General features: G+C 40.6%; 1 protein-coding gene across 1 annotated transcript; it reads left to right on the forward strand.

Moving 5' to 3' along the window:
- Positions 1 to 11,148: 11,148 nt before the first annotated feature.
- Positions 11,149 to 15,983, forward strand: LOC138880240 (uncharacterized). The gene is made up of 7 exons (XM_070159918.1): positions 11,149 to 11,696; positions 11,825 to 11,957; positions 12,181 to 12,611; positions 12,711 to 12,804; positions 13,024 to 13,272; positions 13,423 to 14,047; positions 15,484 to 15,983. Exons 1-7 carry the CDS (start codon positions 11,149 to 11,151, stop codon positions 15,981 to 15,983), a joined length of 2,580 nt encoding a protein of 859 aa, XP_070016019.1.
- Positions 15,984 to 17,975: the final 1,992 nt, after the last annotated feature.

Here is a 17,975-nt window from a genome sequence, read left to right on the forward strand (position 1 = left end):
TTGATTTGAAAGTTTATGGCTTCATATTTTTTACATCTAAATTATTTATGAATACTCTTCAAAAGTCATTTCCTTAATTTGCGTACCAAACACCAGAAAATAAATAAGATTACTACTTATTTTCTAAGAAAATATTTTCCGTTATACCAAACACACCCTTAAGCTGTCTTTTTTTTTCGTTCTTTCAAGCATATGCATGTATGAAAGTAAAGTTTCCTACTTTCTTTGATTTCCAGTATTTCCGCAAGAAAAAATGCAAGCTTTTTTAGTTTTTTCAAATGAAATATTTATGGATTAAAATTTACTTTTATACGCTAATAATAAAAAAAATTACATGATCGAGGCACTTGTAAGGTAATACAAATAAACTTTTATGATAACATGATGGTAAATATAATTAACTAAGGAGTCGTTTGGTTGGAATATGATTTATATCGGTATAAGCTATGTCGGTATAAATTATATTGGGATAAGTTATGCTGAGATTGTTGTTTATTCATTGTTTGGTATGTTGTATTAAGAATGACAATTGCATAATTTCTATGAAGAATGGATAAGTTATACCGGTGCTAATTACTCCCACCTTCTATAAGGTATAAGTTATCCCAATATTAAAATTAACACCGGGATAACTTATATCTGATTTGCTAACCAAACAAAATATTAATATGGTATTAAATTTTTATATCATTCTTATACCTTCTTATACCTTGTACCAAACGACCCCTTAACATATTTGGTATCACATGTTAAATTTCCCTAATATTATAAAAAACTAAACTTCTGCTACATGCAAAAGAATTGACTGAGGTACTAGTATGTGTTGGTCTCCAATAAGATTTTCTTGGGTTGCAAGTAATTTAAAGTATAGACAAAGCAATCAAAATTTTCTTCCTCCAAAGCTAATTAGTAAACGTAATTTGAGTCGAAATACGAGTAAAGTAAAACATAAGTTTGGGTTTTGAAAATCTGTTTGTTCTGACTTTGACCTTAGCTTCTTGATTTTGACTACTAAAAGGATGTTGGATTGGCTTTTTAGCTGGTCAAATCAATTTTTAAATTTTTTCTAGCTTTTTTTAGTGTTTGACAAAGTTAAAAAATACTTAAAATAAATTTAAAATTGCTTAAAACAAGTCAAAAGAAGTAAGTTGGGCAACCCAACTTATTGATTTTTGGCTTAAAGTTATTTCTGCTAAAAAATTACTTTTTTTAAGCCAATCCAAACGAGATTTAAGTCAACTCCAGCTCTACCGCCAAAAAGTTACACTACTAAAAATTCAGCAAAAACGACAAAGAAAAACCGATCAACTTTGGTCGGTCAAAAAACCGGCCTAAAACCGACCAAAGTTGGTCGGTTTTTCAAAATATTTTTATTTTATTTTTTTTACGAAGTTGGTCGGTTTTCTTTGGCACAAAAATGCGGGAAACTATTTTTGAGTTCCGCAAAATTTATTTTTCAAGAAACCGACCAACTTTGATCGGTTTTTGCAATTAAAATAAATAAAAATATTAAAAAAACGACCAACTTTGGTCGGTAAATTCGGCCAGTCATTTTAAAAAACCGATCAACTTTGGTCGGTAATTTTATTTTTTAATAAAACCGACAAACTTTGGTCGGTTATGTTCGTGCGAAAATACAATTAAAGACAACAACAACAACAACCCAGTAAATCCCTCTAGTAGGGTGTGGGGAGGGTAGTGTGTACGCAGACCTTACCCCTACCCCGAAGGAGTAGAGAGGCTATTTTCGGAAGACCCTCGACTCAAGAAAACAAAAAGACAAAAGGAGATAATATTAGTAATCCACATAAATCGTAGAAAAAATAGGAACAATATGAAATGTGGAAGAAAGATGCAAAGCTAAAGGGAAAGCTAATAAAAAGGTCATGTATTGAAAAGCGAGATAGTAAGACACAATATTGCCACCAACTAACTATCTTAGACAAAAAACCCTACTAGACTAGTCTTACAAATGTAGGAAGTAAAGCATGACTCAAATGCCTCCTAACCTACAACCCTAATACTCGACCTCCACATCTTCCTATCAAGTGTCATGTCCTCGGAAATCTGAAGCCTCGCCATATCCTGCTTGATCACCTCTCCCCAATATTACTTAGGCCGCCCTCTACCTCTTCTCGTGCCCTCCACAATCAGCCGCTCACACCTCCTTACTGGAGCATCCGGGCTTCTTCTCTTAACATGCCCGAATCATCTTAGCCTCGCTTCCCGCATCTTGGCATCAATGGGAGCTAGGTGCACCTTCTCCCAAATAGCATCATTCCTAATCTTATCCATTCTAGTGTGCCCACACATCCACCTCAACATCCTCATTTCTGCTACTTTCATCTGCTGGATATGTGAGTTCTTAATAGACCAATACTCAACGCCGTACATCATGGCCGGTCTAATCACCGCTTTATAGAACTTACCTTTGAGTATCGGGGGAACTCTCTTGTCACACAAGACTCCAGATGCTAACCTCCACTTCATCCATTCTACCCCAATACGGTGTGTGACATCCTCGTCGATCTCCCCTCCCCCCTGGATAACCAATCCAAGTTACTTGAAGCTGCCTCTACTAGGGATGACCTGTTATTCAAGTCTCACATTCACGCTCACTTCCCCCGACTCAGCGCTGAACTTACACTCCAGGTATTCCATCTTCGTCCTGCTCAGTTTGATACCCTTAGACTCAAGAACCTGTCTCCAAACATCCAGCCTATCATTAACACCGGCTCGCGACTCATCAATAAGAACTATGTCATCGGTGAATAGCATACACCATGGCACCTCCCCTTGAATATGGCTTGTTAACGCGTCTATCAGTAGGGCAAATAAGAACGGACTGAGCGCAGAACCTTGGTGTAACCTTATTACAACCGGAAAATGCTTAGAGCCGCCTCCTATTGTCCTAACCCGAGTCTTAGCCCCATCATATATGTCTTTAATCGCCATAATGTATGGAACCAACACACCTTTTGCCTCCAAGCATCTCCAGAGAACTTCTCTAGAAACCTTGTCATACGCTTTCTCAAGGTTAATAAACACCATATGCAAATCATTCTTTTTCTCCCTGTACAGTTCCACCAACCTCCTAACAAGGTGTATAGCTTCTGTAGTTGAACGAACCGGCATGAACCTAAACTGGTTGTTGGATACAGACACTGTCATCCGCACCCTCGCTTCAATCACCCTCTCGCACACTTTCATGGTATGACTCAGTAATTTGATACCCCTATAATTGTTATACCTCTAGATATCACCTTAGTTCTTATACACTGGAACCACCGTACTCCACCTCCACTCATCTAGCATCCTCTTCGCCTTAAAAATAACATTAAACAACTCAGTCAACCACTCCAGACATGATCTCCCCACACACTTCCAAAATTCCACCGGAATCTCGTCTGGCTCGGTCGCTCTGCCCCGGTCGCTCTGCCCCTACTCATCTTACACATAACTCCCACGACCTCCTCAACCTTGATGCGCCTGCAGCACCCAGAGTCACGGTGACTCTCAGAATGCTCCAATTCTCCTAGCATAATATCCAGATCCCTTTCCTCATTCAGAAGTTTATGAAAGTAAGTCTGCCATCTCCTCTTGATCTGGGCATCTTCCATCAATACTCTACCATCTTCGTCCTTGATGCATCTCACTTGGTCCAAATCTCGAGCTTTCCTCTCTCTTAACTTGGCCAACCGGAATAACTTCTTTTCCCCAGTTCCTCGTACATACGACCATAACACGCAGTCTTAGCCTCTATCACAAAATGCACCAATTACAGAGTATATATAAAAAATAAGACAATCTTAAAATAAAATGCACCAATGTTCTAGTGGTAGAATAGTATCCTGCCACAGTACACACCCCGGTTCGATTCCCAGATGGTGAATCTTTTGATTACAGAATTAAAATACCGACCAACTTTGGTCGGTTTTTTCTGCAATATTTTTTTTTGAATTTAATTAACCAACCAACTTTGGTCGGTATATTAAAACGACCATCCAAATATCGTCCAAGCGTATTTGGTCGTTTTTTGGTCGATAATTGGCCATAACTGACCAAAGTTGGCCGGTTTTTTTGGTCGGTATTTACCGGATTTCTAGTAGTGTTATTATTATGGTGCAGAAGCAGCTTATTCTTTCACTATCATTTCTAAATCTGGCTCGCTCTCGACTACGGTATGGACCTTTCGCTTACATAGAAGCGGATTTGAACCACTAACACGAATTTTCAGCCCTTTGCTTTAACCATTATGTGGTATGGTTCTGAAGAATGAACTGGATATGCAATTCTAATTTCTAAACGCGATCTATTTGTGTTTCATTTCTCATCAACCTCTATCTTCTTCCTATAAGCAAGCTCCATCCGGGTTATCTATTCTCTAGATGGCTCTCGGTTCTTGAGCATGTTGGGGGATTAGGCGATAGTTGAAAGAGCTGCTCGAAAACTTGACGAACAAGCGAAAAAAACTTATTTATTCTATTTTCTCATTTTAGTAAAAGGCTTTTTCCTTACTAGTCAAGTGGTAAGGTAGGGTGTTATTCGATGAAGAAAACAAACTTTAGGACGATAATTTATTTTGATCCCCCAATCATCAACAGAGCAGAGATTTGATCACCTTAACCTTTGGAAGTAATATATTTAGCCAGGTTTTCCCTCATAAACATATCAAACTACCCTCGAATTTTTTACTCTTTTCACCAAACGACTTCTTACAATTCGTTCTAACTAAATACATTACCAAACATAAACAAACTCTCAATCAATCAAGGTGTTTGATATTAGGCTATATAGATGATATTTACACCTTAATATTACCATAATTTATTGTTGTTTTATAGGCGAATTGATAACAAAATGCTCTAATTGGTGTTCTTTTGTTTCGCAGGGAATAATCTAAGTGAGGAAGCACTACAGAGTGTTTTGGAGTCAATAATGTGAAGAAAACGCCCAATCAAGAAGCACCCGAGCATAAAGAAGCAAAAATGGACTGAGGTGAAATCCACCGCGACCGCGATGGAATCGCGGTTGAACCGCGGCAAACAATTACGCGAGGCAGAATGTTTAGCCTTTACTGCGGTCTTGCCGCGGTGAACTGTTCAATTGCCAGAAAATTGGGGACCAAAGTGTAATTCGGGGAAAACTTGTTCCAAACCCTTATAAACTTTAGAAGCTCGCCCAAGACATAATTAGGCTTGTTTTTAGACTACTTTGGGGGCAAGAACAAGTGTGAAGATCAACCAAACATTAGATTTTTTCTATCTCCTTTTAATTCTTGCAATTATACATTATGAACAACTTTGTAGTTTTATTTTATTTTGTTATGAGTAGCTAAACAATTATCTAGGGTTGATGGAACCAATTGTTGGTTGAAGTTTTGACTCAATTTGTTATAATCGAGCCGGATTTATTATATGATTGTTCAACTAAGTTTGTATGTTGATTAATTGAATGGGCCCTTGATTAATCGTGTCTAATTACCTCATATTGCTTGAGAAAGAATATTAGGTTAGATTGCTATTGAACAACACCACTTCTGGGTAATTGAAGAGATTCATTACTTGAACTTAAAAGTGGGTCTAGAGATAACGAAACTTTGGTGGGATAACTTAGAGCTGCATATATTGTCAGCTAGAGTAGTTCGAGAGAATGCTCTAGTAAATTATTGTAGTTGATCGAGAGATAATTACGATAGCCCATAGCTCTTAATCCTCATAGAGTATTACGGCGAGATTATAGAGGAAGAGTCAAGACATAAACTAGCAATTGGGGAAATCACTGCCCTAAACTTTTTTACCATTGAATTATCTTTAATCTAGCATATTGTTATTTCCAATATTATCTGAAGTAGTTAAACAAAAAAAATCGAGATTGATTGATAAAAATCTTGCATCTAGAAATTGGTTGAGTTGATAATAGCATTACCAAAAGAGTTGTAATATATAGGTTAGTTCCCTGAGGATTCGACTCCGGACTTACAACCGGATTATATTTGCAATGACCGCTTTGTCTTTTAGAAGGCATAGTTGGGCGTGATCAAATTTTGGCGTCGTTGTCGGGGAACTAATGGTATTATTTATTACAACTTAGAAGTAGTGTTAGAATTATTAGTTTAAATCAATTTTCAAAGGCGTTAAACAATCTTTTCGTTGAAATTCTCACGTTTGAACTCTTGTGGAATTCATGTGTATGCCTAGAAATTCTTCGAGGACTGGAGAACTGCTATAAGGACTCTCAGACCCCGAGAAAATATTCAGGGCATTGAACCGTGCTAACAAGAGGATCCAACAATCAAAACAACCACACCAGCTTGAAATTGACATGGGTAACGTAAAAAACGCCAATGGAAACATCGGGGATGCGCCAACTGCCCCAAACGTCAGAATAGTGGTACCTCTTGTGCCAGAAGCTGCACTTTATGATTGGGCACAACCTACAGCTGACAACCTGGCTACTTCCATAGTTGTGCCCCCAATTCAAGCGGAGACATTCCAAATCACAAACAACATGTTGCATCTCCTGCAGAATAAAGGATTGTTCTCCGGGTCACACATTGAAGACCCTTAACAACACTTGAAAAAATTTCTGTCGATTTGTGTGACCCAAAGGTAACCTAATGTGACCCTGGAAGCTATCAAGTTGTTACTGTTCCCGTTCTTGGTGACTAGGGAAGTTCATACTTGGTTGAATTCGCTCCCTATAAATTCTATTATCACCTGGGAGGAATTAGTCACGCAGTTCCTGAATAAGTTCTACCTGCCCAATAAGACTACAAGGCAAATTGATGAAATATTGCAGTACAAGCAGCAGCTAACTGAGACCTTCCAGGAAACTTAGGAAAGATTTAAAGGGATGCTAGTGAAGTGTCCTCACTATGACATTCCAGACTGGATGCTCGGCCAGAGGTTCTACATGGGGTTAGCTGACAATTTAAAGGCCAATGTGGATGCTTCAGTTGGAGGTGCATTTTTAAGTAAGACATTCACCAATTGCAAAGTCCTTCTTGACAAAATGTCCCAGAATTCGGGGTGGATGACTAGAGGTATAACACTGGCACCCATAGTGCATTCAGTTCTTCTTTACCCAAATAATTCGCATGCTGAGAACTGTGACGACCTGGCCGATCGTCTTAAGAATTAACGCTTCGATTCCCTATTAACTGCTTTCCCCAAGTTTATTTTTGCTAATGTGATTTGCCGGGATGTTCGATTTTGAGTTTCTAGGAGTTTTGGAATATTTAGTTCCTAAATGAGAGCTTAAGTGTTGGAAAGTTGACCATAGTTAGAACAGTATGAAGACGGCCTCAGAATGGAAATATGATGGTTCTGTTAGCTCCGTTGGGTGATTTTGGAGTTAGGAGCGTGTTCGGATTGTGTTTTGGATATCCATAGCTAATTTAGGTTTGAAATGCCGAAAGTTGAATTTTGGAAGTTTCCGGTTTGATAGTGAGATTTTGATTCGAGGGTCGGAATGGAATTCCGAGAGTTGCAGTAGGTTCTTATTCCATTTAGGATGTGTGTGCAAAATTTCAGGTCATTCAAACGTGTTTTGGTTGGGGTTTTGATCGAAAATGGAATTCGGAAGATTTTTGAAACTTAGGTTTCAATCCGATGTGTTTTGGTTGCTTTGATGTTGTTTGAAGTGTTTTGAAGATTTGTACAAGTTTTAATAAGGTTTTAGGATATGTTGACGCCTTTGGTTGAGGTCCCGGGGGCCTCGGGATGAATTCGGATGGTTAACAGAGAAAATTTTGGAGTTGAAGTTGTGCAGCAGCTGGCCTTCTGGTATTTTCGCATCTGCCATTTGGGGACCGCAAATGCGGAACCGTAGAAGCGAAAATTGGCCATCTCTCCAGGAACAACAGATGTGGTATATTTTCCGCAGAAGCGGTACCGTACCTGCGGGTAAAGGGACGCAGATACGGAATTTGGCCTTAAGTGGGAAGTCGCAGATGCGACATTTGTTCCGCAGAAGCGGGACCGCAGATGCGGAAACTGCTGGGCATTATTTTAAAAGGGGTTCCGCGACTTGGGAGTTTATTTCCACCATTTCTAATCACTTTTGAAGTTTTTGAGAGCGATTTTTAAGGAAAACAAAGGGGAATCACTTGGAGGTAACATCCTTGACTTCATAACTAGTTTTTATGTGATTAAAGACCTAATTAGTGGTGAGGAATTTGGAAAAAAGGGTAATTAGGACTTGAGTTTAAGAGACCTTTAAATGAGGATTTGAGGGGTCATTTGGACTCTGATTTCAGTGTTCTTATTATGAATAGACTCGTGAGAGTAAGAGGCTTTTGAAAATATAAATTTTACCCAATTCCGAGACGTGGGACCGAGGGCATTTTGGTCATTTTATATAATTTCGCGTATTAGCTTAGATTTTAGTTGTAGAATCAGTTACTTGAAGTGTTATTTACATTATGCAATTGAATTGAATAGATTTGCGCCATTTGGAGCCGAGTACTCGTGGCAAGAGCGTGGTTTCAGATTGATTTTTAGCCGGTTCGAGGTAAGTGGCTTGTCTAACCTTGTGTAGGGGACCTCCCCTTAGGATTGGTATATTTGATAATTGAAATGCCTTGTACATGAGGTGACGAGTACGTACTTGTGCTAATTGTTGGAAATCCGGTTTTCTTAAGTAATTACTAGTATGTTTCCTTTCTTGTTTGTATTTCTTGCAATATTAAGTGTGTTGTTAGCTGAGCAAAGCATGTCTAAGTGACTTAATTTGCTTTATTTGATTCAACCTGCCTTACTTGAATTCTGTGCAGCATGCTAGGTTAGAATCACTTGTTGCCTTACTATGAAATCTTGTCATTTCTGAATATCTTCCTACTATTGCTGTGTATTTATTTTGGGACTACGGATGTGGAATTCCGGTAGCTCCCCCTTGTCTGTTTACTTTGGGACTAAGGGTTAGATTTTCGGTAGATCCCCCTGCATATTTACTTTGGGACTACGGGTTAGATTCCCGGTAGATCCCCCCTGCACAGTTATATGGAACTATGGGAATGCACCCGGTAGATTCCCCCTAGTACTGGTATTTACATTTGGGATTACAGATCGGGATTCCGGTAGATCCCCGCACATTGATAGTTGGACTATGGGACGTGATCCCGGGAGATCCTTCGTACATATATATGATGGACTACGGGACGGTATCCCGGGAGATCCACTGGACAGTTATAATTAGAACTACAAGACGGTATCCTGGAAGGTGCCCCGGTTGTTATCTCTGTGTTGAGCTGTATTTCTTTCCGTGGCTTGTTTTGTCTCTGATTTAGTTGTTGTTGTTCTGTCAATTCTATGTCATTTCTTATTGTTGCACTTATTTATACTGTTTTATTCCACACTATTAGCCCTTATATTGTATTTAACTTCAGTAGGGCTCTGACCTTCCTCGTCACTACCCAATCGAGGTTAGGCTTGGCACTTACTGAGTACCGATGTGGTGTACTCATGCCCCTTGTGCGCATGTTTTTCATGTGCAGATCCAGGTACCGCTGATCAGGCCTACTATCGTTGAGGGAGGCGATTGCTTAGAGACTCCGAGGTACATCTGCCGCGTCCGCAGACCAATGAGTCCCTTTCTATTCCTGCCTTTAGTATTTAGCCCTTCTGTACTTTTCTGTTCTTTATTAGAAATTCCAGAGTTAGATCTATGTGGTATTTCTTTTCTTAGCTTGTGATTTAAGGGTTTCCGGGTCTTGGATTATGTTTTGTATTGAGAGTTAAACATGGTGTATGCCGAGCGACACATTTAAACATTGTTACTGCTTTATTTCTATTTTAAATTGTTACTTTCGCAAAATATTTGGGTTTTCTTCCACAATTTTTTTAGGCTTACCTAGTCGTAGAGACTTGGTGCCTCACGACGGTTTACGGAGGGTGAACCGGGGTTGTGACAAGAATATGGCCAGACTCATGACTCAGATAAGTATATTGACAAAAAATATTGATGAGATGGGTACAAAACAGGTGCATATTGTTGACACAACAAATGGAGGACTGTGTACACCCAGTGTGAATCAGTCTTATGTGTGTTCATGGAGTGGAGAAGGTGACTATCAAGGGGCAAGAGAAGATATGAATTATGTCAACAACTTTGAGGGTCAGAGACAAGGAGTACAACAATGGAGACCAACACCAAATCAGCAATACAGACCAAACATGTCACAATTTGGGGGTATGCAACCTCAAGGCCAAATGGTGCCATACCACCAGAGACAACAGGGATATCCACAACAGAACTAGCAACAATTGACATATCAGCCACCTCCTCAACAGCAAGATAACAACATGGTAGAGATCAGGAGTATGCTTCAGCAACTCATTGGGACAGATGGTAAGATGTTGGAAAAGTTGGCAGTGCATGATTCAGCTATAAAGAACATTGAAACTCAGTTGGGGAAGCTGTCTATGGCTTTAAACAACCGCCCCCAGGGAACTTTGCTAGCGGACACAAACATTAACCCCAAGGAGCAAAACTCGAATCAACTGATGGAAGTAAGTCTCCGGAATGGGAGAGATTTAGACAAAGAGTAGGAAATTGCACAAGCTAGTAAAGAGACTACGCCAGCCACTCCAGTTCCACTAGAGGTAGATGAACCAACAGAACTTACTGAAGTGGTGGTTGAACAGGGTCAGGATGAAAAGGGTAAGGCTAAGGTGAGTGAACAAGCTGCAGAATAGGTGGTACCTCTTGTGCCAGAACCCCAATAGAGAGAAGCCAGTAAGCAGTGCACAAAGGGTGGTACTTGCACCATTCCCTCAGAGATTCGTAAAATAAAAGAAGGAAGATCAATACAGGAAATTCATGGAGATGTTGCGTCAAATTCAGTTGAATATTCCTTTGATGGATGCCTTGAGGGAGATGCCAGGCTATGCGAAGATGATGAAGGACCTAATGTAACAGAAGTTTTATTTTTAGGACCTATCCACAGTAACTCTGATGCAGACCTGCAACACAGTAGTGACAAGACCCATGGCTCAAAAGATGTCTGACCCAGGTAGCTTTACTATTCCATACACTATCGGGAGTTATGCCTTTGCAAAGGCATTATGTGACTTAGTAGCCAACATAAATTTGATGCCTCTGGCTATATACACCAAACTGGGCATTAGCATAGCTAGACCGACTTCGATGTTGTTGCAACTAGCTGACCGCATGGTTAAAAGGCCAACTGGGATTCTTGATGATGTGTTGGTACAAATGGGGAAGTTTGTGTTCCCTGCAGACTTTGTTATTCTTGATTGTCAGGTAGATGAGGAAATACCTATCATTTTAGGGAGGACATTATTGTCCCCTAGGAGAGCACTGATCGATTGTGAAACTGGGGAATTAAAAATGAGGCTGAACGATGAAGAAGTCATATTCAACATTCAGCAATCCATGAGGAGACCCAGTAAATATGCTAATTGCTTCCTAGTGGAGGCAGTGGATGTGATCCTGTACGAAGATGATGTGACCCTTACTGCTAAAGATCCATTGGAAGCCTGCCTAACAATTTTAGAGGAGATGGATGGTGAAGGGTTAGCTGAGTGGGTCATGGCACTTGATGGACAAGGATTCTGGAAAAGGGAACCTCAGTTCGAGTCCCTTGAGTTAGAAAAAAGAGCTACACCTCCAGCAAAGCCATCAGTAGAGGAACCACTGAAGCTGGAGCTGAAACCGCTCCTAGCTCACCTCAGGTACATTTTCTTAGGCCCTGATTCTACTTTGCCTGTCATTATGTCATCCGGTTTGCTAGGTGTGCAGGTAGAGCAGCTCCTATAGGTACTACAAGAATGTAAGACCGCCATTGGTTGGGACATGACAGACATAAAGGGTATCAGCCTAACCTTCTGTATGCACAAGATTCTCTTGGAAGAAGGGCACAAACCTTCCAGAGAACATCAACGAAAGTTGAACCAGAATATGAAAGAGGTGGTGAAGAAGGAAGTGATAAAATGGTTAGATGTGGGAATCATCTTCCCCATCTCTGACAGCAATTGGGTCAGCCCTGTCCAATGTGTGCCGAAAAAGGGGGAATGATGGTTGTACAAAATGAGAACAACGAGTTAATCTCGACTCTTACAGTCACGGGATGGCGGATTTGCATAGATTACCGGAAATTGAACACAGACACCTGGAAGGGCCACTTCCCCTGCAATTCATTGATCAAATGTTGGACAGGCTGGTCGGGTGATCGCACTTTTGTTTCTTGGATGGATATTCGGGGTACAATCAGATCTCAATAGCCCCCGAAGACAGAGAGAAAACATCATTCACTTGTCCATATGGCATGTTCACCTTTCGGAGAATGCCTTTTGGGCTTTACAATGCACCGACGACATTTCAACGGTGCATGTTAGCCATTTTCATAGAAATGGTGATTCATTTGAGGACTGTCTTCGCAACTTAAAAAGAGTGCTCAAAAGATGTGTGGAGACAAATTTAGTGTTGAACTGGGAGAAGTGTCATTTTATGGTACAAGAATGGATAGTCCTGGGGCATCGAGTGTCCAGTAAGGGAATTGAGATTGACCATGCTAAGGTTGACGTGATTGAGAAGTTGTCACTGCCTACTTCAGTCAAGGCGGTGAAATGTTTCCTTGGGCACGCCGGGTTCTATAGGCAATTCATAAAAGATTTCTCTAAGATTGCTAACCCGTTATGTAAACTCCTTGAAAAGGATCACCTCTTTGTGTTTTCTAATGATTGCAGGTTGGCATTTGAGGAGTTGAAGAAGATATTGGTGACTGCACCATCATTGTTGCACCCAACTAGGAGCAATCATTTGAGCTTATGTGCGATGCAAGTGATTATGCTATAGGAGCAGTCTTGGCGCAGAGAAAATATAAACTGATGCACCCGATTTACTATGCAAGCAGAACGCTTAGCGGTGCATAACTCAATTACACCGTGATGGAAAAGGAGATGTTGTCTGTCGTTTTTGCATTCGGCAAATTCATGTTATATTTGATTGGCTCAAAAGTTATTGTTTACACTGACCATGCAGTAATTAGGTACTTGATAGAAAAAAAAGGAGTCAAAGCCACGCCTGATTCACTGGGTTCTTCTGTTACAAGAATTTGATCTGGAGATACGTGATAGAAAAGGGATAGAGAACCAAGTGGCTGACCACCTCTCAAGGTTGGAAGGAGCTGAAAAGAAGGTAGAGGTTGAGGATATAATAGAGACATTCCCGAATGAACATTTACTAGCAATGATAATGGAGGAGGCACCGTGGTATGCTGACATTGCTAATTATTTAGCAAGTGGTATTGTACCTCATGAACTCTCCTTAATTAAAAAGAAAAAGTTCTTTCGTGATTGTCGCTCTTATTATTGGGATGAACCTCTATTGTTTGAAATCTATGTAGACAACATGATCTGGCGGTGTATCCCCGAGAAAGATCAAAATTCTATTTTGTAGGCTTGCCATGCTTCACCTTATGGTGGACACTTTGGAGGAATTCGGACAGCAGCTAAGGTGTTGGAGTCAGGCTTGTATTGGCCAACTGTGTTCAAGGATGCCCATGCTTGGTTCAAATGTTGCGATGAATGCCAAAGGACATGCAACATATCTCGCAGACATGAGATGCCAATGACCACAATTCAAGAGGTGGAAGTTTTTGACATGTGGGGGATCGACTTCATGGGGCCATTTGTCAGCTCGTATGGTAATAAGTACATATTGGTAGCAGTTTACTACGTCTCTAAGTGGGTCAAAGCAGTGGCTCTCCCGACCAATGATGCTAAAGGGGTAACAAGTTTTCTGAAGAAGAACATTTTCACACGTTTTGGCACCCAAAGAGCTATACTTAGTGATGGCGGAACACATTTATGCAATAGAGCGTTCGCACGGCTATTGGAAAAGTATGGAGTTAGTCATAAGGTGACCACCCCGTACCACCCACAGTCGAGCGAGCAAGTTGAAGTGTCTAACAGGGAGATTAAAAGTGTCCTTACAAAAACAGTGAATGCAACAAGGAATGATTGGGCAAGGAAGCTGGATGATGCATTGTGGGCGTACCGCACAACCTTCAAAACTCCAATTGGTATGTCACCGTACAAGTTGGTGTTTGGGAAGGCATGTCACCTCCCGGTAGAGCTTGAGCACAAAGCACTTTGGGAATTGTGGTAGTTGAACTTGGACATGGAGACATCAGGCACTAACAGAGTCACTGGGTTACATGAGCTAGAGCAATTCAGGTTCCAAGCATTCGAAAGTGCTAGATTATACAAAGAACAAATGAAGATGATGCATGATAAGCACATCGTGGACCGAAACTTCAAATTCGGAGAGCTAGTGTTGTTATACAACTCCAGATTGAGATTGTTCCGGGTAAGTTGAAGTCCCAATGGTCAGGACCCTTTAGAGTGGTGCAAATATTCCCAAGTGGAGTTGTTGAGATTGAATAAGAGGATGGGAAGAATAAGTTTACAGTGAATGGTCAAAGGTTGAAACATTACCTTGGAATGGCAAATGAGAAAGGGGACAGAGAGATAATAATGTTGGAAGAGCCCGAGTATGCGAATGAGGAGTGATTCTCCGAGCCTGCATCGTGTCGCGACGTTAAATCAGGCGCTGCATGGGAGGCAACCCACGAATGTTGTATTTTGTGTTTCTTATGTAACTTCTCATTATAAAAAAAAGCTGGGCTTCGCACCGCGACCGTGGTAGGACCGCGGTGAGAGGCGAGTACACTGCCTCAATTTTGCCAGACCCACCGCGACCGCAGTAGGACCGCAGTGAAAGGCGAGTATTCTGCCTCACACTATTTAACCCACCAAGGCCACGGTGGGGTCGCGGTTGACCACGGTAGGTACCAGGTAAGTATTTTTTTTTACTTTATATTTTTTTCTTTCTTTATTCTTCTTTTTATTTTATAATTATAACCCCTAATTAAACTAACCCACCCGCACAACCCCTTCATTCCACCATCTCTCTCTCTCTCTCTCTCTACAACCCTAATCTCCCAAATCCCTCCTATCTTCTTCTTTTTCTTCTTCACTCATCCTACTTCCCTCATCTCCATTCCTCTCACTCTTTTTCCATCACGGTATGTAATTTCCCCTTCCTACCTTATCCTTTTGTATTTTGTTGTAATTGTATACTAGCTTATTGTTTCTAAGTGTGTAGTAATTTTAGTAGATTTTTGTTATTTTTCTTAATTTTTTCTTTTGAATTTCGTTTTTTTGTAGTCACTTGTGAAAGGGTTGTATATATAATATGGTGGAGAGGTGTATGTTTGTGGGTGTTAAACTAATTGTTGTGGGGTGTAATGGTGTAGTACAACTTGTGATTTGGGGGAAGCATTGAAGTATCCATATGGGCTATATGTGTGAAACATTGTCTTGCTCACAAGGTGTTTGGGGAATTACCCCAATGGAGTTATAAGGGCTAATGTGACATGGTTGTGGTGAAGTCTGAGTAACCACCTATAGTTCACACATCTCACACCCTCATTGATTGGCATTTCTCTGTTGACAGGTAAAATGAATCCATCTAGGAAGAGACGCAATACCGGGTCCTCCGCTAGTGGACCAGGAAGTTCCTCCAAAGCTAGGAGTCAAGCCAGTGCGCCACAGTTTGACAACGCTAGGTTTGTCTCCAAACCAGCGGAGGACAGGCACAATGCAAATGCGGCTAAGAAATTGTTACATGAGGTGCATATTGACCGAGAAGCCTTAGAGGTGGAATGTCTGAATATCTTCAATGAGTTGAGGAGGTATCAGCTAGACATATTCTTTGAGGAATCAGAGGAGGCCAATGTTCAGATGGTAAGGGAATTCTATGCTAACTGCCCGGAACATGAGAATGGGGTTGTTACTGTACGCAATACCCGGGTAAATACGTCCATCGAGGCCATCCTCAGGGTGTACCGGCTGCCAGTATTCAGGGGGAATCTGATGTTTATCGTACTTATAGCCGAACAAGTGTGGGCAACTCTTTTTGAGACTATCTGTGTGTCAGACAGAGAATACATATGAATAAAGCACCGGATTACACTTAACTCCTAGTCTCTCAATTGGGAAGCTAAGTGTTGGCTCATAATTATCAACAGTCGGCTGCTGTTGCCCTCCAGTAATACGATCGATGTCAATCAACCACGAGCGGTAACGATCTACTATTTCATGGCCCACAGGGATTTTGATATGGCTCGACTCCTCCATGACGAGATGTTCATTAGATCACCTGAGTTACTCAAAGGTTTCTACTACCCTTTTCTAGTGACCAAGTTGTGTCGTCTTGCTAGAGTCCCTGAAAACCTTAGAGTTGATGGGAAATTGCCATTGAAAGCCTCGTTCTTAGCAAGAAAAATCAGAATTGCTATAGAGCCGGTAGTGAATGTTGATGAATCTGATGATGATGATGATGCTGAAGCAGCCAAGGTCCCACCACCTACGAGAGTTGAAGAGGCGGGCACATCACAGCCCCGCCGAAGTACCCGCCTGACAGCCCTGGAGCAGGAAATGGATGGTCTCCGCACATCTGTCACAGACTTAGGCACCAGAGTTGACACTCTAACCACTCAACAGGCAAAGTCGGAGAAGAAGATTATGGGATGGCTTCGAGCGCTAGAACGAGCATGTTACCTCGATCCTGGCACCATCTCTGATTAGGATTGATCTTCAGGGTAGTCCCCCTTCCTTACTCTACTCTTTATTTGTTGACATGGGAATATGCCATATTTTTAAGTGTGGGGTGGGGGATGGCTGTTGTTGTATGATGTTGTTGTAAATATATTGTGTAACTTTGTATGATGTTGCGTTATTTTTGTTTGATTGGTATGGTAGGTTCCTGTAATTAACTTCGACTTGGCCCAAAGACGGACACCTTTCGACAAGTCTCTTGAAGGACATGAGTCGAACAAAAAAAAAGAGAGAGAGAATATAAGGACTCTTCCTGATGACGGATATTTGAGACAGTTTCTTGTGGGAAGTTAGTCTAGAGAAAATACCAAAAAAAAAAGATTTTTATTTTATTTTTAGGTAGTGTAGTAACTCCCCCTAGGTTTTTCTTTGGGTCACGGTTCTTTTCCAAGGGTTTAGCTTGAACCGGGTGTAGGTAGTTTTTGTTTATTTTATTTTTAGTGTTAGTTAGCATTGATGGGCTACGAGCTGAAATAGAAAGAGAATCCCTTGGCGTTAATACACATGAACACAATCGACACTAGAGTGTAACGCCTAGTCTCAATGGTTGACTCTTGCTAAAGTGCCTTAAAGTTGTATGTTTGTAACTGACTTGAACACTCAAAAGAGAATGTCTTGATAAATCAATATGGAGTGAGTCATATGCCATGTGTGTGTGAGCTATACTGTGTTCTATGTTTTACATTTGATGCCTAGAAGTTGCCCTGTGTGTTTGCAAAGCGAAATAGTAGCTTCTTTCAGTCTTAGAAGTGATATAGGCATTTCTTTGTTAAGCCGGATATATAACGTAAATCCACCTGAATGTAATACATCGTAGTTTACCCCGTTGAGCCTATTAGCTTATTTCTTTGGCAACCACATTGAGAACCTTACCCAATTGTTTGAATAGCCTTCTGTTTGAACCCTTTTACCTCCCATGAGCACTTGAATGGCCTTGACATATGCAAAAGTTAAAGTGTGGGGTGGTGGTTTGGTTTTGAGTGGAGCCAATAAAATAGAGAAAAGGTGCAGTTTTGAAGAATAAAAGAAGAAGCGCCACGAAAAAAAATTATAAATAAATGTAGTAGTTGATAAGTGGTAGCTTGATACAAATGCATCTAAAGGAATAGGATGTTATAAATAAATTATGGGGAATGTCTGGTTGATATAAGAATGATATGGAATGTTAATGTGTTTTTTATTAAAAGTACTTAGGGAGGTTAGTCACTATATCCAAATATATCCTACCCATCCCTTAGCCTACATTACAATTAAATGAAGTCCTAATTGAGCTTAGACTGGATATGCTCGATTAGTAGAGTATTACACTACGGGCAAGCCTATAGTGCA

The sequence above is a fragment of the Nicotiana sylvestris genome, chromosome 10 (genome assembly GCF_000393655.2).
Source record: "Nicotiana sylvestris chromosome 10, ASM39365v2, whole genome shotgun sequence".
NCBI lineage: Eukaryota > Viridiplantae > Streptophyta > Magnoliopsida > Solanales > Solanaceae > Nicotiana > Nicotiana sylvestris.

Coding starts and splice junctions, on each gene's coding strand:
- LOC138880240 (XM_070159918.1), top strand. CDS start 11,149: ATGTTGTTGCAACTAGCTGACCGCATGGTTAAAAGGCCAACTGGGATT. Junction 12,612..12,710: donor TGTTTCCTTGGGCACGCCGG/GTTCTATAGGCA, acceptor TAATGATTGCAG/GTTGGCATTTGAGGAGTTGA. Junction 14,048..15,483: donor AACCTTCAAAACTCCAATTG/GTATGTCACCGT, acceptor CTCTGTTGACAG/GTAAAATGAATCCATCTAGG.